Source organism: Rhinolophus ferrumequinum, chromosome 3 (assembly GCF_004115265.2).
Source record: "Rhinolophus ferrumequinum isolate MPI-CBG mRhiFer1 chromosome 3, mRhiFer1_v1.p, whole genome shotgun sequence".
Classification (NCBI taxonomy): domain Eukaryota; kingdom Metazoa; phylum Chordata; class Mammalia; order Chiroptera; family Rhinolophidae; genus Rhinolophus; species Rhinolophus ferrumequinum.
In genome coordinates, this window is record NC_046286.1 from 73,632,087 (window position 1) to 73,653,055 (window position 20,969).

General features: G+C 38.7%; 1 protein-coding gene across 5 annotated transcripts in view; it reads left to right on the forward strand.

The window, feature by feature from the left end:
• Nucleotides 1–20,969, forward strand: part of NKAIN2 (sodium/potassium transporting ATPase interacting 2) — an 872,501-nt gene that overhangs the window by 840,827 nt on the left and 10,705 nt on the right. For all 5 annotated transcript variants that reach the window (XR_004421704.1, XM_033094056.1, XM_033094035.1 and 2 more), the window contains one exon: nucleotides 4,833–4,893. Coding sequence is in view for 4 of the 5 variants with exons in the window: in XM_033094056.1 (XP_032949947.1) it covers nucleotides 4,833–4,893 (61 nt within the window). In the remaining variant the exon portion in view is untranslated. The remainder of the gene's footprint in view (nucleotides 1–4,832; nucleotides 4,894–20,969) is intronic.

Sequence of the window (20,969 nt, forward strand, 5' to 3'; positions counted from 1 at the left end):
TCCTCTGACACCACTTTACCAGGGGAAGAAGGGACACTGACTCATTACTAGTGGGGGTTAGAAGTCCAGGAACTGGGGTCAGCCTAGTGGTTCAGGTGTTTGGAGCGCCATGCTCCTAACGCCAGTTCAATTCCCACATGGGCCAGTGAGCTACGCCCTCTACCGCTAAGACTGTGAACAACAGCTCTCCCTGGAGCTGGGCTGCAGTGAACAGCCGGAGGTCCGTGTGAGCTGCGGTGGGCTGCTGAGTGCTGCCACAGGCTTGGGGGCCGGTAGGCGGAAGGAGGAGGGGGGAAAAAGAAATCTAGGAAGCCCACACAGACTCTATTAAAACCCAAAGAGGGAGGGCCTTCTCATTAAGGCTGGGAGGCAATGGAAGTCCCTGCTCTGTACTCAGCCTTCACCGATACCTTCACTGATACCTCCATAGGTCACTGATACCTCCATAGCAAGGAGGGATAGATAAGACTGTCTTGTTACTACTTAGGTGGCAGGGGCAGGGGACTGGCCTCATTACTGTGGGGCCTTGGTGAAAATTCTCCACTAGACCCCCTCTGGGAAGGGAGGGTTGCCTCCTCACTACCGAGCGAAGCGAGCTGTCTAAACTCCCAGTGTGGTTGCTTCCAACACTAGGGAGGAGGACTTCCTCCTTCCTGGCAAGAAAGAAAGTCCAGAGTCCCTGTTGCACTTCTCAGGCACCACAGCCTAGCCAGGAGGAAAGTCTTGGCTCCCATAGTTTGCTGCTCTGGTTAGAGAGTGGGGCTACAGTTTTTTTCTCTGTGGTGTTGGCTAAATAAGAGCTATTATTGTCTTAAATATTTTGTGTCTTCCTAGGTTGTTCCCTTCACAGTCCTTTGGCTGGAGAGAGCAGGCTTTTGTTGGGGCTTTTTTTCTGTGTCCATTGACATTTCTGGATTGCAGGTTTCTTTAGCTCCAAGTCTGATATATATGAGACAAAAGCAAAATAGAGCACTCGTTCTCATGTCCTTTCTCAGGACCCAAGATTCCCAGCCAGTCTGACTTCTGTCTGCCTTTTGCAGTCTTCCAATGTTGGTGACACATATAATGTCCAGGGTTTTGAACTGCAAGTAGAGGGAGGGTTATGGGAAAGTAGGTCTATTCCAACTTCCTAGAAACAGAAGTCCAAAAGACACATAGTGTCTTAAACACAAGGTTGTTATACTTTCAGTTACTACAATTGAATCTTTTTAAATACTTACCAAAAGGCTTTGAGTTCCTCTTACCTATAAGCTTCTAAGTGAATTTCTGGGACATACCATCATAATTTGGTTTGTACATATGAAAAAGAATTTTAATCTGATTTAGTTATAGAGAGAAAATATGATTTTCTTTCAGCCAGTAATGACTTCAAGATAATATGTAATTCCCTATCAGGTGAATTAGAAGTGAACAAATCATATTAGATGTATCAAGGTGAAAAGATGAATAAAAATAAACACATTGAGGCTTAGCTCTGCTTTGAATGCCAAAGACTGGCACAACTGGAATATTTGGGGTTTTCATAACTATATAATTATATGTTTGCCTATTATGATATCACTGGTATCTTTTATGATTATTGTAGCCATCCTTAAATAAGAAACAAAATAAAATAACTGTGTTTTAATTCCAGGTACTCACATCTACTCAGGCAGTCTGTTCTCTGCCTTAGGTACCATCACTCCCTTTCACATTGCCCAAACTCCTCTGAACTGGAGCCGTTTGCTCCTTCCTGAACATAATTTACATCTTCCTGGAGCTTCTCTGAGTTCTGCTTGGAAGATGTCCTCTCCTTTCAGCAAACCACCAACAGCTTACTACTGACATGAATCCTGAGACTAAAAGTGGTAGGAAATAAGGCTAGAAAGAGAGCTAAGTATCACATTAGGAAGGATTTGTATTCCATAAAAAATGTCTACTTTTCAGTAGACACTTAGTATACATTCAGTTTCCTTCCTTTTTTCCTCCTGACACTGAAATTAATCTACTTAGAATTACAATCACGTGTGTATTCTTGCTACAAGATTACAAATTCCTTCAGGATAGGATTGTATCTAAAACAGTAGCTCAAACAGGGGCAGTTTTGCCCCTTAGAAGACATAGGGCAATGTCTACTGACATATTTGACTGTCTCAATTGTCAATTGTCTTAATGGTAGGATGTCACCAGTTAAACATCCTACAATGCACAACAGACCCCACATAAAAGATTGTTCAACCCAAAATGTCAATGGTGTCACAGTTGAGAAATCCTGGCTTAGTTCATCTTTGCAGCCCAGGTAGCAATTAGCAGAGTTGCACATTAGAGAAGCCATTCAGTCCTTACAAAGAATTTGAAACCCCTTTTCTATAGGTAAATTTTATTAATTGCTATGAGGGGGTAAAAATTAAATTAGAAATTTGTGTGGTATTGGAAAATTAGAACATAACAGAGGTTTATGAATCTTGATTAATTTGGGGGAAACAAATTTCCATTTGTATTTAGTTTTAACCAATTTAAAAGCTGAAGTTCTCTTAATCAGCAAGCTTTGGTAATGAAATGCAGCAGGATTTACTTTTATATCAAAGATGCTCCCCGGATAGTTAAAGAATGCAACGGAATACAATTAAAAGATCACTGGTAAGCAAAACACAGTGCCTTCGCTGCATTCTGGGAGAGGAGCACAGTTAATAATCTAGACTCGAGTGACACCTTAATGAGAAACTTAAACTTATTCACCCTGAATCTCAGAATTTATTAATGCTCTTTACCTAGATTTTTATTTCCAAAGTAATGAAGTGATGAGTAAGAATCAAAAGAAAAGTTTGTGAGTGGGTAAAAAATTGCTTTATAGATAATTCAAGTAACAAGTATTTGAAATTAAAGAGAAAAGATAAGCTATTGATACAGCTAAAGCATTTAGCCATGGATGGTAAGGACTTAGTGTGGAGGAAGGGAGGTGGGGGGAGCTACAGACATTACCCAGCGGATTTAACCAAACCCATGCCTCTCTATAGCCACAGGCAGATCCAAGTACCAATGACAAAGTGCTCACAGGACTGGGTCACTCAGCAATTCGAGCATTTTCATGGGTCCTGGTAGATAAAAGATTAAGAAGTGTTAAGCATTGTCCAGTTTTCCAGGACCCATGACAATTCTCAAATCACCACGTGATTTTTGTTTGGTCAAGTCAAAATCTTTGCTAAAGCCAAGCAGGGAATCCTGGTTTTGAATTGTACCATGTACTCTAAAAATAAGTACCAGAAATGCAATGATACTGATGATTCTATTATATAAGGAAATAGTTCTTCCTATCTCTATTTTATTGCCAACAGCAACATATAATTCAAGGCAAAAAATGCTGACGTGGTGATTTTTCTGAGACATATATTTTTTTAAAGAAAACATTCTGGTAATGTAGCATCGGTGGCATCCTTATTTAACTTTCTATCATGTGTACTGGCTCAGATACTACATTTGGGGTTGGGAGGGCAGGGGGCACACATTCCCTGTCATCCGGGATCTGAAAACAAAAGCCCTTGAGGAACACGTGGCACAAGTCTTCTTCCCCATCCATTCCTCCTCCAAGCAGGGTCACTACTTCTTTGCCAGGATAGCCACTGTTTCACTCCATGCCAGTTCTCTTCGGAAGAGAGCTAGAATCTGCCAGAACATGCTTTCTCCTTCAAACCCCAATTAAGGATTTTCTGAAGTTCCTTTTCACTGGACTCCCCTTTGTCTCCGAATAGTTCTGTGCTAATTAAATATCTAGCAGTGTACCCTGTGACTTCAAATGTTCCATTCGCATCTTCCGGAAGGACTGGTGTCAGCTAATGAAAAGCAGCTTCATTAGCCTTGTCACAGCACCTCCTTCTGCCGTTTCTAAGCTCGCTGATGGAAGACTGCAGCCTTTCCTAACGTTACTTTCCCCACACCTAACACTGCCCCAGAGGGTCAGTGCTCAGGCAGATCAATGCCTTTCTGAAGTGTCACCATGAATAATCTTTTCTGTTCTGAGGACGTATTTTTAAAGATTCTCCCAAGATAGATTGTTTGGGGAAACAATTTTCCCACTTATCAGGAAATTATATTAGTTTGCTTCCTTTCAGCAGCCCTCATAATGTGACTAAATAAATATTACACTGATGTGAAGGAATACAAAACTACTCAATCTGAAGGGATAGATATCAAAGGACTTTGCTGTATTCCCTAATGGGTACCAATTTCAGTGAGTGAAGACTTCCTGACCACAGGGACCTTTCAGTAGTATGTTTCAAAAAGGATGACGCGATGTGTGCAATCCCAAATTCAATGTGTTGTGATACTCCTTGCCTGCAGGTGTCCACCCCATGGCTTCTCTGTACATGTCATCCTAATTATACTTGGTATGCCCTGGTTCCTGGTACAGCTCTAAATAAGAAGTCTTTTTACTTACAAAGTGTTTCTGCAACTTTGTAAGTGGAATCTTCTTAATAGATTTCCCTCAAAGCATTTTTATAATCGTGGCTAATGTAAGTAAATTAGAAGTTGGTTGGCGCAAATGCAAGCATGAGTGCATTAATGTATGGCAATAATTCTTTTTTTCTTTTCCTGCACCTAAAATAACTTGTTTTAGATTCACTGGTAATTAACAAATCTTACACATAAATACAGGCCAGAGAAAAACAGAGCAAAATATTTATAAGGTAAATAGACATCACTTGAAACCGGAATCCACACTGAGTCAAGATCCAGTCTGATGAACCATTTGGAATTCTAACTGTAAATGTCCTGCCTTTGAAAAGTCACTCCCCCAGTGAGATTCAGTTCTGTTGCCTTTCCCTCATGTCTAAAGCATCTTTGTTTTGTTTCAGCTGGCAGGGTTCATCTACGCCTGTTATGTTGTGAAATGTATAACTGAAGAAGAGGACAGCTGTAAGTATTAAAGCTCTGTTCTGTTTCTTTCAAGTTCACAGCATTTTCTTACTGCCTTTCACCTAGCTTCCCTCATTCTTAGACTATATACCCCAACACAGCATTAGAATAGGGAATGATGTGTTTTCACAAAAGTAAACAGCATATTGAAAAAATTGGGAAGCACCCATTTTGAAAACATATTTCTTTCATTTCATTGAAAGGTACTAAGATCTTGTTTCTCTTGTAAGAATTCTAATAGGGAATATAGAGAGGGAACTGGAAGTAATTTAAAAATATTGTTAACTTGACTATTCTCTTTTTATACACCACTTATTAGATATTGATAAGTAATCCGTTTCACCTAGAACTACAAATCTTACTCAACAATTTACAGTGGTTCCTAAAATTCTAATAAGTATTGACTTTGGATTAATTCAAGAAATTTCTCTTCAGGCAACCAAATATTCATATGTCCTTTTTGTTCCTACACTTTGATACAAATGGCTAGAACTCTATGTCAGGTTCTCAGCATGGAGTCCTATTGCTTGATCCAGAGTTCAGACGGTGGTACCCTCCTACAAGCCTCTAAGTGGTTCCATTGTCCTCTGCTCTTCTAAAAATGGCAGGTAGAAGGTTTCACTTCTTACTTGTATCCTAAGGATCTGAGTGCTATCATGGATACTTGCTCATGCAGCTATATTTACTCTGAAGAAAAATCAGAGTTGGGAATCATTTGTTTTGTTTCCAAAAACATTCATATTGCTTGGGATTTTGAGAAAATGAGGGAAAGATGAGAAACCACTGCTCTGTTGCAGGATGATTTGAGGGGAAAAAATACAGAGAAATGTGTGTTTCTTTTTCACTTTCCAATCATATCAGAAAGGAGGAGGCAGTATCAGGTGGTTAGAGGGAGAACTTGTTCATCCATACTAATACGTGGCGTAAAAGCAGGAATACACAGTATATTGTTTATATAATTTTGGGTGTAAAAGGAAATGATGATCCTTTCATTAAAAAAGCATTTGTAAAACACTTTTCCATGTATCAAGTGCTCTGTCAGGCTTGGGAGATTTTAGGATAGTAACACAGAATCTTTTACCTTTAGGAATTTACCGTCTAGTAGGGAAAAGCAAACATGTGGACAAATAAGTATGATAAAAACTCTCTAGAGTACATAGTGGGAGGAGATAGGAAAGGGACCAGGAAAGGCTTCATAGAGAAAGACAATCTTGAGCTTGGTCTTGGAAGCTGAATAGCCAAAAGATGAATAGGGGAGATGATACAGGAGTGAGGTGATCCCCTGCAAAAGGTGAAAAAGCACAGAGGCATATCACAGCCAGCCCTGTTGGGAGTAGAGGAAGCCAGGTTAATAACAACTAAATTGTATCTGGTGCTAGAGGTGGGCACCCAGAAAAGACTGGAAAAGAGAGCATACATGAGACAGTAGAAAAATGGTTCTGACAGAGTAAGGAATTTGGAGTTTATTTTGTATAGCATGATGGAAATCAATTGGCAGGTAGTTTATAAAAATAAAATAGCATATTCAGAAACGTACTTTAAAAATACATCACATCTGTATCAGTATGAAGGAAAGACATTGGGGTTGGGGGCAGCAGGTTAGGAAAAGGAAGACTCCTTAGACACCATGAAAATGACTGAGATATGAGGGACTAAGCCTAGTACTGGAGGTGGAGAGAATAGATGTGATATGAGACATGTTCGAACAAAATGATGAATGGGATATGGATGGGTGCTGTGTAAGGGACAAGGAAAAAATGGATAGATTCCTGGGTTTCTGGTATAAGTGAATAGGTAAATGGAAATGTCACGTGAGGAAAGTAGAATGAGGATGTGACAATTGGTTCAGTTTGAACAGGTTGAGGTAGAGGTGCCTAATGAATATTCAAAAGAAGACTTCTAGTAAGCACTTGTCTTATGCACAAAAGATTTATTCAAAGGTTAGGAAGGGTAATAGATACACGGATTTTTAAATGTATGGACTCCACAAATATGTCAGTTCACTCAGATATTACCATTCAATGTTTTTGTGCCAAATCCTTGATGAAAGGGAAAATGTACAGGTTAAATTTCATATGGGAATTGAACTTTCCTTGGACTATAAGGACTGATTTCATTTCACAATGATGCCAGTGCATTTTTATCTGCAGAAAATACTGACACGTCAAGTCTCCTAGACAGATAATAAGTATCTTTCCAGAATAGTGCCTCCCAAAGGGGTTCCCAGAAATGCTCGTTCTATAAGATATACTGCTCAAAGATATCCCAAAGCCAAGTAAGTTTGACACTGAAAATTTATAATGCACATTTATATATTCACCTCTCTGAGAGTATTGCGATACAGATGTTCAATTTTTCCTAATCCACACTTTTATTTTAACCATGTTACTTTGGGTGAGGTATAGTGGGGACAAATACAGATCAAAGAGAGCAACCAAAAATAGTTTTGCCATTTTATTATATTCAACATTTTCCTGGGGAGAACACTTGATGCCACCCAGGGCCACTCAAGAAACCCTAGGACTGGTGACAAGGCAGAGAGAGAGAGACAGCAGAATCGTGGCAAGCTCCTTTATTGTGGCTTCTTTCCATCTAAAGAAATGGGCAAGGCAGGGTAAGCAGGTTTAGTATTGGCAGGCTAAGTTTGATAGTGGCGCCCTGTGAAATTCATGTTCACTATACTGTTAAAGAATATGCTTTGGATCTATCTAAAGTCTCCAGATATTTTAGGTGAGCTAGGGTTTGCTTGGTAACAGTCAGTGGTCACTTTGTAAATGTTAAGGCATCAATTATAGAAATTGAAAGTATAGTTAATATCCAAACATTTGAACACAGAGCCCTTTTTTTATAAGAAATCTTAATATTCCAGAAAACTGGAATTCCAGAGAACTCCTTTTAAGGAATTTTGCCCTAAATCAAGTTATTGCCAAAGCCATGTAAACCCAAGCCATTATTATTCCAAAATACAAGCTGGCTTCTCATAGGCAAGTGTATAATTTTAGTCTTTTTGCTCCATGAGCAAGGTACGAATTACTTTTTATTTTTATATTCAAGTAGACGACTGATGCTTACCTTAGACTTTCAGGGTACTAAAGCCTGGAGGAGACAGTCATTTGAGCTAATTCTCCATTCAGTTAGGTTCATTTATTTGTAGTCATTCACATGTGCACAGACAATTAATGAGTATTTGTTGAGTACAATGCTTTGGATTAATATTTGCCATGTATTATTATTATCTTGGTCCCTTGTCTGTCTGTTCACCTCCAGACACTGCCTAGAACACATGACTTCCAGTGCTCAAAAGTAAAAAAAGTTTTAAAATTTCTGTCTAATTTTTGGTAATTGTATCATAAAGAAAATTACTTTGATCCATTCAAAGCACACTGGCTTGATGAACGTCGGACTCACACACACACACACACACACTCACACTCACACACACTCACATACACTCACACACACAGAGATGCTCTCAGAAAGTAAGCCCTGACATATAGGAAAAGTTTAATATCTATGTAAACAAGGCGCGGGTCTCCGTGTGTCTGCTCTTACCTGCGGTGGATTTGTAATGAAGCATCCTGATAGGAAAATCATGCAAGAGGAGGTTCTAGCAACCTGCCTGCCAAATGAGTTCAGTTTCTGTTCCCAAGAGCCTCATGAGGAAGAAAGGGAAGTTTTGGTTCTGTAACTGTGCTGAGAACGGACTGTGGAGATAAGAGTTCAATTATGGCAACTGGATAATTCAAGTATTCTCGACGTCATTATGAAGCTGACAAGCTATGTGCTCCGTTTTGACACTTCAGGCCTCAGCCGTGAGTGTAGCTAGGAAGCCTCAGAGACAGAAACCTCTGGGAGCTATGCAGAGGGTTCAGGCTCCAGGAGCAAAGACTCAAACTAGACTCCCGAAATAGCAATAAATCATCGTTGAACTAGAGGGAATTAGACTGCAGGCACCTCAAATGCCTGAGAATTTTGTTTCCCTTATTTCTCCTTTTAAACAGTATCTCATTTGCTTTTCTAGAGCCTAGTCTGATTAATATTTATATTGACATTTTCATGCAAAGTTGTTGTTGTTGTTTCTTATGGAAAAGCCTGGACCTTGTAGTTCACATCTCTGACCCTGGAGTTATCTAAGCCAGAGCCACAGCTTGACAGGCTGGCTGGCTGTGCCAACTCACGGGACACCACTGCCATCTACTGTGCCTCCCAGGAGATAACAACCACCCTGAGACCAGAGAAGTCAAACAGGAAGATGCAAACACTCCTGCCCCCAGCTATTAGTTGCCTGGGGCTGCAAGAACAAAATACAACACCTTGGTGGCTTAAACAACAACAATTTATTTTCACACAGTTCTTAAGGCTAGAAGTCCAAGATTAAGGTGTTGGCAGGTTCGGTTTCTTCGGAAGCCTCTTTCTGTGGCTTACAGACAACTGACCTTGTTTTGTCCTCACATGGCCTTTCCTCTCTGTGCGTGCATGCCCTTGGTGTCTCCGTTTCCTCTTACAAGGAACTGGCCTCATTTAACATCAATTATCTCTTTAAAGGCCTCATCTCCCAGCACAATGACGTGGGGGGCTAGGCCCCCAATGTATACATTTTAGGGGAACACACTTCAGTCCATAACATCACACACACACACACACCATGTGGCTCCTGGATATTTGAAAATGCCTACAGGACACAGAATGGGGCTCACTTGGCTCACTGGCCCATGAAACGCCTGTGGATAAGAGGCTCCGGGCTGCAATGCTACCTGCGTCCTTGGGCTCCATGCTTCCTGCCTCCAGACAGGAGTATATTCAGCATCCCCTGCTATGGGGCAGGGTGATCTGCCTTCAGATGAGTAGCTCCTCACCAGAAAACAAGCTGGGACCTTTCCCCAGAGGGTGTGTCTTGCCATTTGAAGTCTATTTTTGAGTGGGGCAGCCATCACAACATACTTTTATATATTTGTTCATGAAAAGCCAACAATGTGTCATAGGAAAAAAAGGTTTTCTCCAGGAAAGCAGACATCCCTTGCTGAGCTGTCTTTGTGGCTGGCTCCTCACTGTACCATCTGTTGCCAGGCATGCTGAGTTTTCCTTATGACCTCCAGTATTTTCTATTCCCCTCTACTTGTTCTCTTTTACAATATTCTGTGAAAGAAATAAAATGCTCCGTGACTCTTGGTCTGGTGCACCTTCTTTTGTCATATATGTAGCTCTTCTCTCAATCAATCCTCAGTTCTCCTGAACCACAGTTGGACGTCCACTTGCAGTGACAGAACTGAGAACTTATGTCTCTGCTTCATTAGCATTGTTACACCTGACAATTAAAAGGACGACATGCAGCCCTGGTAAATATCACTATTAATAATAGAAAAAAAACATTATCATTTGATTTCTCAATTTTTATTCTGTGGTCTTACAAACCTTTGGTTTAATAGTTAAGCTAAAACTAAACATTGATCCTCTAAAAACGTGTCCCTTTTTCTAAGTAGACATTATCGTTTCTAAAAGAGATTCAGTGTATTTGCAAGTGTTATTAAATATTCAAATCATTTGGAGAAGTTATGGAATGTCATTTAAAAGTATAGGCTACAGGAACTTATTTTGAAAAAAAGTATTTAAAAATGAATTCTAGATGTTTAAACTTATAGATGCACACATGCATGAACCTACCAACCAAGCACAATTTCATAAAAACCTGTCCTGAATTCTTCAAAATCAACGGGCCTTGGGATAAAAGTCACAATTGATTTATAGAACCTTTCATTTGAAAAGCAAACCACAGGAAATTATTCACTTCTCTGAGGCTAATAATTTTCTGTTATTTTTGTTTGATTTTTCTTCTAAGGCCTGCTGACCTAAGCTTCTGTGTATTGAACTCCATTCTGTGTTTTGATCATTTTTCCAGTTTGTCAGGATCACTGAGTTTGGATGCAGTTCTTTAAGCACAATCATACACTCTCCCACCTATGGGGGAGGCTAGAGGAGGGAGCAGGGAGGCAAATTCCACCATTAAAAAATATTTGTTTCTTCCTTTTATAAAAGAATGTACATTGACTGCAGAATGTATAGAAAATATAAATTAAAAAAATAGAATGACCCCACAATTCTGAATTCTGGTTCTCAGTTAATATTTTGGCATATTACATATCTCCTAGTCTTCCTTCCTTTTTTCCTTCCTTCCTTCTTTCTTTTCTTCCTTCCTTCCTTCCTTCCTTCCTTCCTTCCTTCCTTCCTTCCTTCCTTCCTTCTTTGTTTCCTTCCTTCCTATATCTATCATCTATTTATCTATCTATCTATCTATCTATCTATCTATCTATCTATCTATCTATCATTCTTTCTGTCTGGTTGTTAGGGCCATACTATACATCTGTTTGGTAGCCTGAGCTTTCTTTCATGTTATTTATAAATCACTCTACAAAGATAACCTAATTAGCACTTCAAAAAAGATGCCAAGTTCTTGGGTGTCAGATAAACGGGTAAAATTAAGAGAATGATGTGTCTATTTTACTTTTCAAATATCATATTCAAGCAATGAAATGAAAGAAAGAGTAGTAAACTATTGTTTTATTATCTCTTTACAAGATTTGTTTTATAATTCTGAAGTTGACTGAGGGAAATAATCTCGTCCATATCTGCCAACCTCACACAAAAATGAAACTTGTCATTTCTTGCCCCATCGCTGAACAGAATCATCACGTTATCAGAGCCTGGAGAGCCAGACTTTGAATGCTGCTAATCTCTGGCCATACTCTATAGAACCATAATGGGACTAAGGTAGACGGTATCACCTTGTTCCTTCCCCAACTCTCCAAAACACAGGAGCTCTGCATTTATTTAATTTAATAACTTTTCATTCTGCTTCAGAATTCTTTTGGACTAATAACACTGAAGCGTTTAAAATGGTGGAAAACTACTGTCTATAGCTCTATGTCAACACCTTAATTTTGTAGAACCACAAGACTAAACGATGTGCCCAAGGCCACTGAGCTTAATTCATGAACTTTTGACGCCAGTACAGCACATATTGTACTCCTTCAGGGTAAGAGAGTATTAGGGGATGCCATTGGGGACCTCACCTACATTGAAGACTACGTATATTCTCAGCATCTAACATATCCCCAACCTAGAGCAGGATTCAGTAAGTATCTGGGAAATAAATGAATCAATCAGTCAACTCTCCACAAACATTTTCTGGATTATATGGAAATTGCTAATTAAATGTGATATGTCCCTAGACCTCACTTTATTCTAAGTAAATGAATAACCAATTAAAATAAAGCACCTTTTGTCATTTTCTAAACAAATAAAAGGAAAACCAAAACTGTGCTGTCATATATAAAAGACTAAATAAATAATCAACACCTGAAACAAATGTCTCCATGTGCATATGCCTCTTGTCAATCATATGCAATTTCTTATCAATGACAACAGCATTCCCTAACAGTGAGACATACAATTTTTTCATTAAGTGTCCCAAAATTAACACTGGTCTCTTTTTTAGCCTACTGTTGAATTCGTCCCTCTTGTGGTCACTGAGAAAACATCTGAGCTTCACTTTTAAATCAGAGTCTGAGTCATCAACAATTACATCTTATTTTCTCCCCCTTTCTCATAATGTCTCCTCCATTATACTATACTGCTTTGTACACACACACACACACACACACTAAGACTCACACACATTCACACATACACATGCACACTATGAACATTTTTAAATAAATCTTATGTTCCCAATTCAAAAAACGGGAAAGAAATTGATTCATTTCTGTCCTTTGTTGATTCAAAACAATCAGGATCTTGTTTCTAATTTTAGTATATGTGCTGCCAAAGCAAGCACGAGGACTTTGTTTCTAAAGAATCAATGTTGTGGTGACAATATTCAGACAAGCAAAGGAGGACCTTTACCAGGTGTAATAAAGGAGGTGTGTTGTTCAGAACACTAAAGTTATCCATTAGATGAATAATATCCAAGTTGTTTAAATCAGCCTCAACAGAAAAGAAAGCCAGAGCATGTGACTGGAGGAGAAGTGGTGACATTTACAGAAATGACTGAAAGAAAAATCTTCCATTCTGATTATTCTTCGATACCCAGAGCACCTGTAATGGGGGTTCTGTATTTGTTTCCTCTTGATCCTTGCATTGGTGACGACATGAGAAAGAAAACAGCTAAGTGGCAGAAAGATAGGATGCTTTGAGCACCAGAATGTAGACATACATGCTCACAAAATACAGTTGCTTGTCCCTTAGTCCCATCTCGAAAGAACAAATGAGAGCAAGACAAAGTGCTGGCACAGGAAACAGAACTCTAAAAGCCCTCGGAAGCTGAGGCGTGCAGAGAAAGAACCTTCAAAGTTAGTCTTTTGATAAATGATGCTGGCGGGGTGACCACTTCAATATGTCCAGTTGTGCTTTGGTTTTGGAAGTGGCAGCTAATGGAAACAGAAGGCTGGGCTTAGCTATTTCCTTCTTAACAGCAAGAAGACTAAAAAACACTGCATCTCTAAGGATGGCCACCAGGTATGCGGAACTAAAACATCTGAGCATAGCAGCCTTACATGCAGCTCTGAAAGAAAGCCTTGTAAATAAGCCAGCGCAGGGCAAACCCTCAGTCCTGTGTGACATTTAAATGAGGCAGTTCTAGCAGCGGGAACTCAGGGAGGCCTCCACTAGGATTGGTTGGCATTGTGTGTCGGGGACTGAAGGAGAAACAAACTTGAAGCTCACAGGAGGTGAGGTTTGTTTAAATAATAAAAAGTAATTAGGCTGAAGACAAAAATCAGCAATGGCATTTTATAATTACAATTAATTTAAAGGTTAATTTCCTTTGGTGCTAAAATCTTATTTAAAACATTTACCAGGAAAGGAAATTAGGATGTTACTATCAAGAGGCATAGAGTGCTTCTGGGAATCCATGCTTATTATCACTTGAAATTAGGTTAGGCCCAAAGTGGGAATTTCAATTCATTTTTGTGTATAATAGATGGTGGTCAGGGCTCAGAGTCAGCAGGGTCGGCTGTGGCAGGCAGTGCAAAATTTGCATTTTTGGTTTGTTGGTTTATAGGATTAATTGCAAATGTTTCCAACAAAGGACCCTAGTTTATACATGAACAATCCTGACACAAAAAGAAAATTGGATATGGATTGCTGCCTTTGTAACTAATGAAGTTGATGTTAAAGAAATTCCCAAGAGCAGAGAGGCAAAGGAAGCACACAGTCACACATCCATACACCTGCGTCACTGAACTAAACTGAATGGGGCGACAATATTTCTGATGGCACCAAACCTGTCAATCCTATTCCCCTCTCCCAAGCCCCTCTGTTTTTCATCACTCTATTTCTCATTTGGGAATTGTCATGTCTCAGGTTCCAAATGCCATATATATGTATATATCCTATTCAGCAGACCATTTCCCCGTAAACTTGACTCGTAAAACCGGTGCATAATAGTAGTGACAGCCGGAGGAAAATAACTGTTTTGTACTAATTTTTCCCATTCACGGTGCCTTTGCAGATTTGTTCATTTTTAACATTTTATCAGGACCACCGGTACGTAAACCAATCCCAGAAATAAGGAATCGTGCAGAATCACAGTTCTATGAACAACACTGGCAATCACTTACCTTAATGCCCTAATTTTACAGTTCAGGTAAGGCATGCTCAGATTGACTTGCTCCAACTCAATCAGTCATGTAGAGACAGCACTGGGAGCAGAACTTAAGTTTCCTGATTCTAAGTCAACTTTCCACCTCACTCCATTGTGATACTCGAGATAGACTCTTTCAACACTCGAGATAGACTTTTTCAACATATTTCTTGAGTAACCGCTCTCTGGCTGGCTGTGCTAGTAGTGAGGGATGAGGCAGTGAACCAAACAAATACTACCTTTGCTTTCCTGGTGCTTTCAATCCAGCACATTTCACACAATGAATTACACTGAAGTTCTGACAAAGAGAGTAGGGGTGCTATGAGAAGGCACCCCAGCGCCATCTGGACCACTTAGGAAGACAAGGAAATTCTTCCCTGAGGAAGTGACATTTCAGCAGAAACCTAAAAGATAAATCAGACGGATATGTAGACTTTAGCAAAAACAAATGTGCCTTTTTTAAAGACATCTATAGTTTCGATCTATATTTACCAAATGTACATCATAATTTACATAGGATTAAGTGTTTTAAATGAGCTCGATATAGCAATCTCAGTTTCAACTTTCCCAAGTATCAATAAAAATGTCAGAGTAACCACTGGACATTCTCTTTCCTGAAACTGCAACTGTCGTCCTAAAAACGTGATTAATTTAGGCTCAGGAGCTTTGTGATTTTCCTTTCTGGAGGCTGCAAATGATGCACAGATTATGTTAACAAAAATTTCAAGCCAAGAAATATTTCTATATTGGATCATTATAGCATGCATGCTTTATTTTTTATTTCCCTAATACACACATTAATGTGCCCACGCCCAGTTAAAATCATAGCATTTAAATGGGCTATACACTCTAAATATATTCTGGATGTCAGTTGAGAAGACATGCCATCATGTCTAACTAGCCCACCTATAGCTTGTAGTAACTGGTCTCAATTTCACCTGAAACGCATGTTATATATAATTGAAAGAAATTCTAACAGAAAAGAACAAAACAAACACTGGTAAATCTAATCCATCCAAACGTCATGGCATAAAGTGAGTCCAAGCACCTTTAAGGTAAAGTTTACTTAGTTAATTTATCACATTTTGCACGCTTCTGCACATCTATCAGAAGTATTAAAGATATCTGGATACATAATTTTCTGATTCTAGCTTTACAAATTTTTGACCTTCTCAGCTCTTATCACCCTCATCAGCATTCACTGAATCTTCATCAAGAAGGCTAATTTGGATTGCCGTTATTATGGAGAAAGGGGGCTTCTCCAAAATCACCAATTCCAAAATTCTCTGCCTGACTGTGACACCTATCTTTTCTCCCACCTTGTTCTCTAGCCTTCCTCCTGGAGAAATATTTCTTCAGGAAAGCTCCCTCCATTGGAACCTTTGTTCCATACTTTGGATATTTCTAGTTATCATCCAGTTCCAGGATTAGTAATGGTGGTGATACTCTCACCATCAAGTTCTTTCTTGCTTGCACTTGCATTATGCTTGTATTTTCAAGACCTATGCCTGATAAAGCTCAGGTTCAGTTTCTCCACTTCTAATCCTGGGTTGCTGCACAGTACTGGAGAAGTCGCTACACACAGCTGTATGCTCTCTCCTGCTCACAATGCTTTCCTTCCTTTGCTGTTGACTGGGCTTTCAGGACCTGTTCCAAACCTTTCCAAGCTCCTTAAGCCTAGTACTCAAATCTGAGAAAATCAAAGCTATCAAACATAACATCCTTTATTTTTTCCCCCAGAACTTTAGCAGCACGCTATACCAGCAATTATCCTTTGGTCTCCTTGCCACCCTGCCCAAATCTGAGAGAAAAAGTTACTCCAGAGTAATCCTTCCACCAAGCATTGACCTCAGGAGCTCGCAAAGTCTTTATTCTTGCCCCTCTGTTGGATAGTTCCTTTGCCTACAGCTGTGTCAAAGCCTCATAGACCACAAACCAGGCAGGTTCCAGCCTCTCTCTGTCCTTTTGGATAATATACAAGGTAATTTCCCAAAACACTTGAAATGTGGAAACTCAGTTCTATGTAGCTTTTAGTATAAAATATCTTTCCTTTTTTTCCACATATGTCACACATGTGGCTTGTCAGACCACAGTTAACCAACGAAGTGGGCAGTGGAAGGTTTTCCATAGGCCTACCTCAGTTCTTCTCAGCTTCTGCTGATGACTTCTATGCTTATGACATTCCCTACAAAACTCTAGTAAATTATCATACAAAGTACTCATCGTCTCAGAAAAGAACTTAATATGCATTTTTAAAGCATAGTTCAAATCATTTTCTTTGTATAAATCCCTTTCAAAAAGAGATGAGATCCCAAATCCATCCATCATGTACCTTTAATATACACGCCTCTAAGTATTACACACATATGATTCTCTTATTTGCCTTGGGACCTCTGAAGACAACTCAAGACTGTTACCATTTTCTTTGCAGTTGCTACAGAGTTTTCTCTTTGCCTCAGCTTTCCTATCTGCAATATGGGTATGTTTACATCTGATCAATGGAGGCATAGAGAGGTCCAATTATTTTAAATTAGTAAAGCACCATATCAGTTTAAGAACTATGACTTAATAGCACTAATAGCAGTGTGATTTTGAAATCACCAAGTGAGAGAAGAGTGCTTTTTGAATAAATATTCTTTGTTAAAATATATTCCCTGTTGTGAGCTTCCCTTTTATTTAAACATTTTATTCATGAACACTGAGTCCAGCAAACCTAAAGCTGCCTTTTTAAATACCTGCTGGCAATGAGGTATTGTGAAATAAAACTGTATCTTGGTTGTTAATGACAAAGCCGCTAGTCAACATACTCGCTTTTGGAGACAGAGCTGGGAAAAGCCATGAAGGGAAACAGTTCTGAAGCTAAGCTTAAATATTTAGAAGAACACATTTGAAGACATTAAAGAGTTTGTGTGGGCCTATGAAAATAGAGCATATATCCATTATTTCTGCAGGTAAGGATTTCAAGGATACTTTTTCCAGTTGTACAAAAGGAATTTAGACCATAACCAACCATAGGCCAAATTCAAAACAACTGCCTTTCTCCCACACAGACTTACTTGCTGGCAAGAACTGAGCTTAGTTAAGTGTGAGCTTGAGGTATTCGATCTGGGCTAAAATCCCTCCGTGTGGAATCTGAGATTTTTTTTTTTTTTCTGATAGGGAAAATACAACCCTTTACAGGGGCACTTTATCTTGTTGTTGCTTGAAAGGTCACTAAAGTGTTATGCTATGGAGAGCTTCTGGCAGGCGAAGCGCACAATGAGGGAAATGGGACTTACCAGCTACATCACTACAAATGCTGCACTTCTTAACCCTGTTCAGCAAATATGTATTTCCTCAGGGTCTTAGGGTCCTATTATCCATGTTTCTCTCTTCGTTGTAACAGAATCAGATCTTCAATATTTTAAACTTGGTAATGCATTTACATATGCTAAACAATGAAAGTGAAAAGCAATCACCACAGTGGTATCATTAAATATATATATATATATATATATATATATATATATATATATATATATATATTTAGAAATAGTTTGAGTAATCACTTTAAGCTTTTGGTTCTAAAAACTTATTAAAAAATGAAATATAAGTTCCACTGAATAAACTGTTTTGTCCTTTTGCTCTTGCCTATTTCTGCCAGCTCTCAGTGAGGGTAATACCTTAGATGAGATTTGAAGAAACACATGCTAGTTTTCTGCTGAGACCAGGATCTTGCCATCTCACAGTGTTCTAATAATATAAAACACTGTTACATTCCAGGGAAGCTGTGAAGGAGCATAAAGACTGAGGGCTTCGGAGTTAGAAGACCTGGGCTCATGTTGTGCCTTCACTTCTTACGAGCATCCTACCCATAAGCAGGTCACAAATTTCTTCCTCCATAAGGTGGGGATAATGACACAATTCTACCTTCATAGGGTTAAGAATTGTGGGAGAAAGGCAGTTGTTTTGAATTTGGCCTATGGTTGGTTATGGTCTAAATTCCTTTTGTACAACTGGAGATAAGTACCCTTGAAATCCTTACCTGCAGAGATAATGGATATATGCTCTATTTTCATAGGTCCACACAACTCTTTAATGTCTTCAAATGTGTTCTTCTAAATATTTAAGCTTAGCTTCAGAACTGTTTCCCTTCATGGCTTTTCCCAGCTCTGTCTCCAAAAGCGAGTATGTTGACTAGCGGCTTTGTCATTAACAACCAAGATACAGTTTTATTTCACAATACCTCATTGCCAGCATGTATTTAAAAAGGCAGCTTTAGGTTTGCTGGACTCAGTGTTTATAAATAAAATGTTTAAATAGAAGGGAAGCTCACAACAGGGAACATATTTTAACAAAGAATATTTATTCAAAAAGCACTCTTCTCTTACTTGGTAATTTCAAAATCATACTGTTATTAGTGCTATTAAATCATAGTTCTTAAACTGATATGGTGCTTTACTAGTTTAAAATAATTGGACCTCTCTATGCCTTCGTAGATCAGATGTAAACATACCCATATTGCAGATAGGAAAGCTGAGGCAAAGAGAAAACTCTGTAGCAACTGCAAAGAAAACGGTAACAGTCCTGAGTTGTCTTCAGAGGTCCCAAGGCAAATACCTCCAATGAGGCAAAATGTAAGCAAGTACAAATTTTATTTTTTTCAATTTCTGCCTAGTTATGTACCTGTTTAACATGCTATAAATTGGCCAGAGAGAGAAAAATGTTTTTTGCACCAGTTCTCAACATTTGCAACATTCAATAGCATTCATTAATGAATGACCCTCTCACCCTAGTCATTTTGATGCTAAAGGATGTCCTAGCTTCTTTCCTTCCTTTCCTCTAGATCAAAGAGACTACAGTGGTGGATTCTCCCTATTGGTATCCAAAAACAAAGCGTTTTTGTTTTTTTTTTTAACCTCACAAGACCCAGACAACAGCTCACATTCCAGATCTTCTATAAGAGGTTTTCTCTTTATTATCATTCAAGGCCTTAACAAGGAAAGGGTAGAAATAACCAGTCAAATTGCACTTAGAAGTTTCTTCATGCTCCAGTCAATTGCCTTATTTTTCTTTATAACCTATAGCACCTAAAGAGTTCATTCAGTAAATCTACACAGAGGGTCTTTTATGAGCCAGACTACACTCTGGGTTCCGGAGTGACTGTAATAAACACTAGTAAACAATACTTCTCACGCAGGTTACACTATAGTGATAGAAACAACAAATAAACAAGTAGGTTTATAACATGTCAGGTGGAAGTAGGTTGCAATGAAGCAAAATAAAACAGGGTAAGGAGAAAGAGATCCATGTCTAAAATCCCAGCAAGTCCCCAATTCGCTTTGCACCAATTAATTACATTTCCCTTTTTCCCAGTGTTTCCTGGCTTTTGCCACTTGTATGTGCCACTCACAACTTAAACACTACATTTCCAAATAAAGCCAAACACCAACTCCCTCCTGACATTCTTTTTTTTTTCTGATAAAGGCAGCAACATTCTCCTAGCCAAATAATTTCTAAGTGAACTTCGCATCTTGCCTTTGCTTCCCCTTCCCCCATATTCAAAAACGTGGCGTGTCCTAGGTTTTCTACCTCTTTCTCCATTTATCTTGCACTCCTTCTCATCTTTCCTTTCTCAGTCCCCTATTTCTAATTCAAGCCTTCAATATTTCCTCTGTCTTTCACATTTTCTGATAAGCATTGAAAATAAAGCATTGAAATAACATAGTACACCAAGTGGCTTTAAGGAAAACATCCCTCCTTACTTTGAAAACCATCACTGTAATCAGAGTTACACAAGACAGGACTGAGAAAATACATAATTTCCAGAAGAATGGACTGCTTCAGTGTTTATGTGATGTCTGCACAATTTATCAGACACAAAGGAAATGAACCAAACCTTGAAAGACGCTTACGTTATCACCTCTTAAAGATACATTACAGAAAATCAAAACATCTTATTCATAACTATTACTAGCAAATCCAGCACAGGTAGTTTTCTTTGATTATTGTTCACATCAGAATATTCTGAGAATATTAAATTGGAGATAGGACAAAGAGGAAGGAGTAAATTTTCTTTAAAAAAAAACAACAACAGAGAAAAGATGCTGGAGAATAAATAACAAAGGGAGACAACTACAACCAACAGAAACTCAAATGAAGAACTCTAATTCTTTTTTAAATGAATAATAAAAGGAAAAGGAAAGCCTAAAGATTTGAGATTTAATCCAAAATGTGATGCAAAACCTTTGATAACATTCCAGAACTTTTCTAGAATGACATGAGTCAAAAACAGAAATGCTTTTTCAATATATTTAGTAAGAAAAGAGAATGTCTGTCTTCTAGTCCCATCCTGAGCTGGTGTGTGGTCCCACGCAGTCCAATAAATCTGTATTTATCTGTAAAATGAAGATAATTACTCCTACCCTCCTCACAACAATACTGTAAAGATAAATTATAT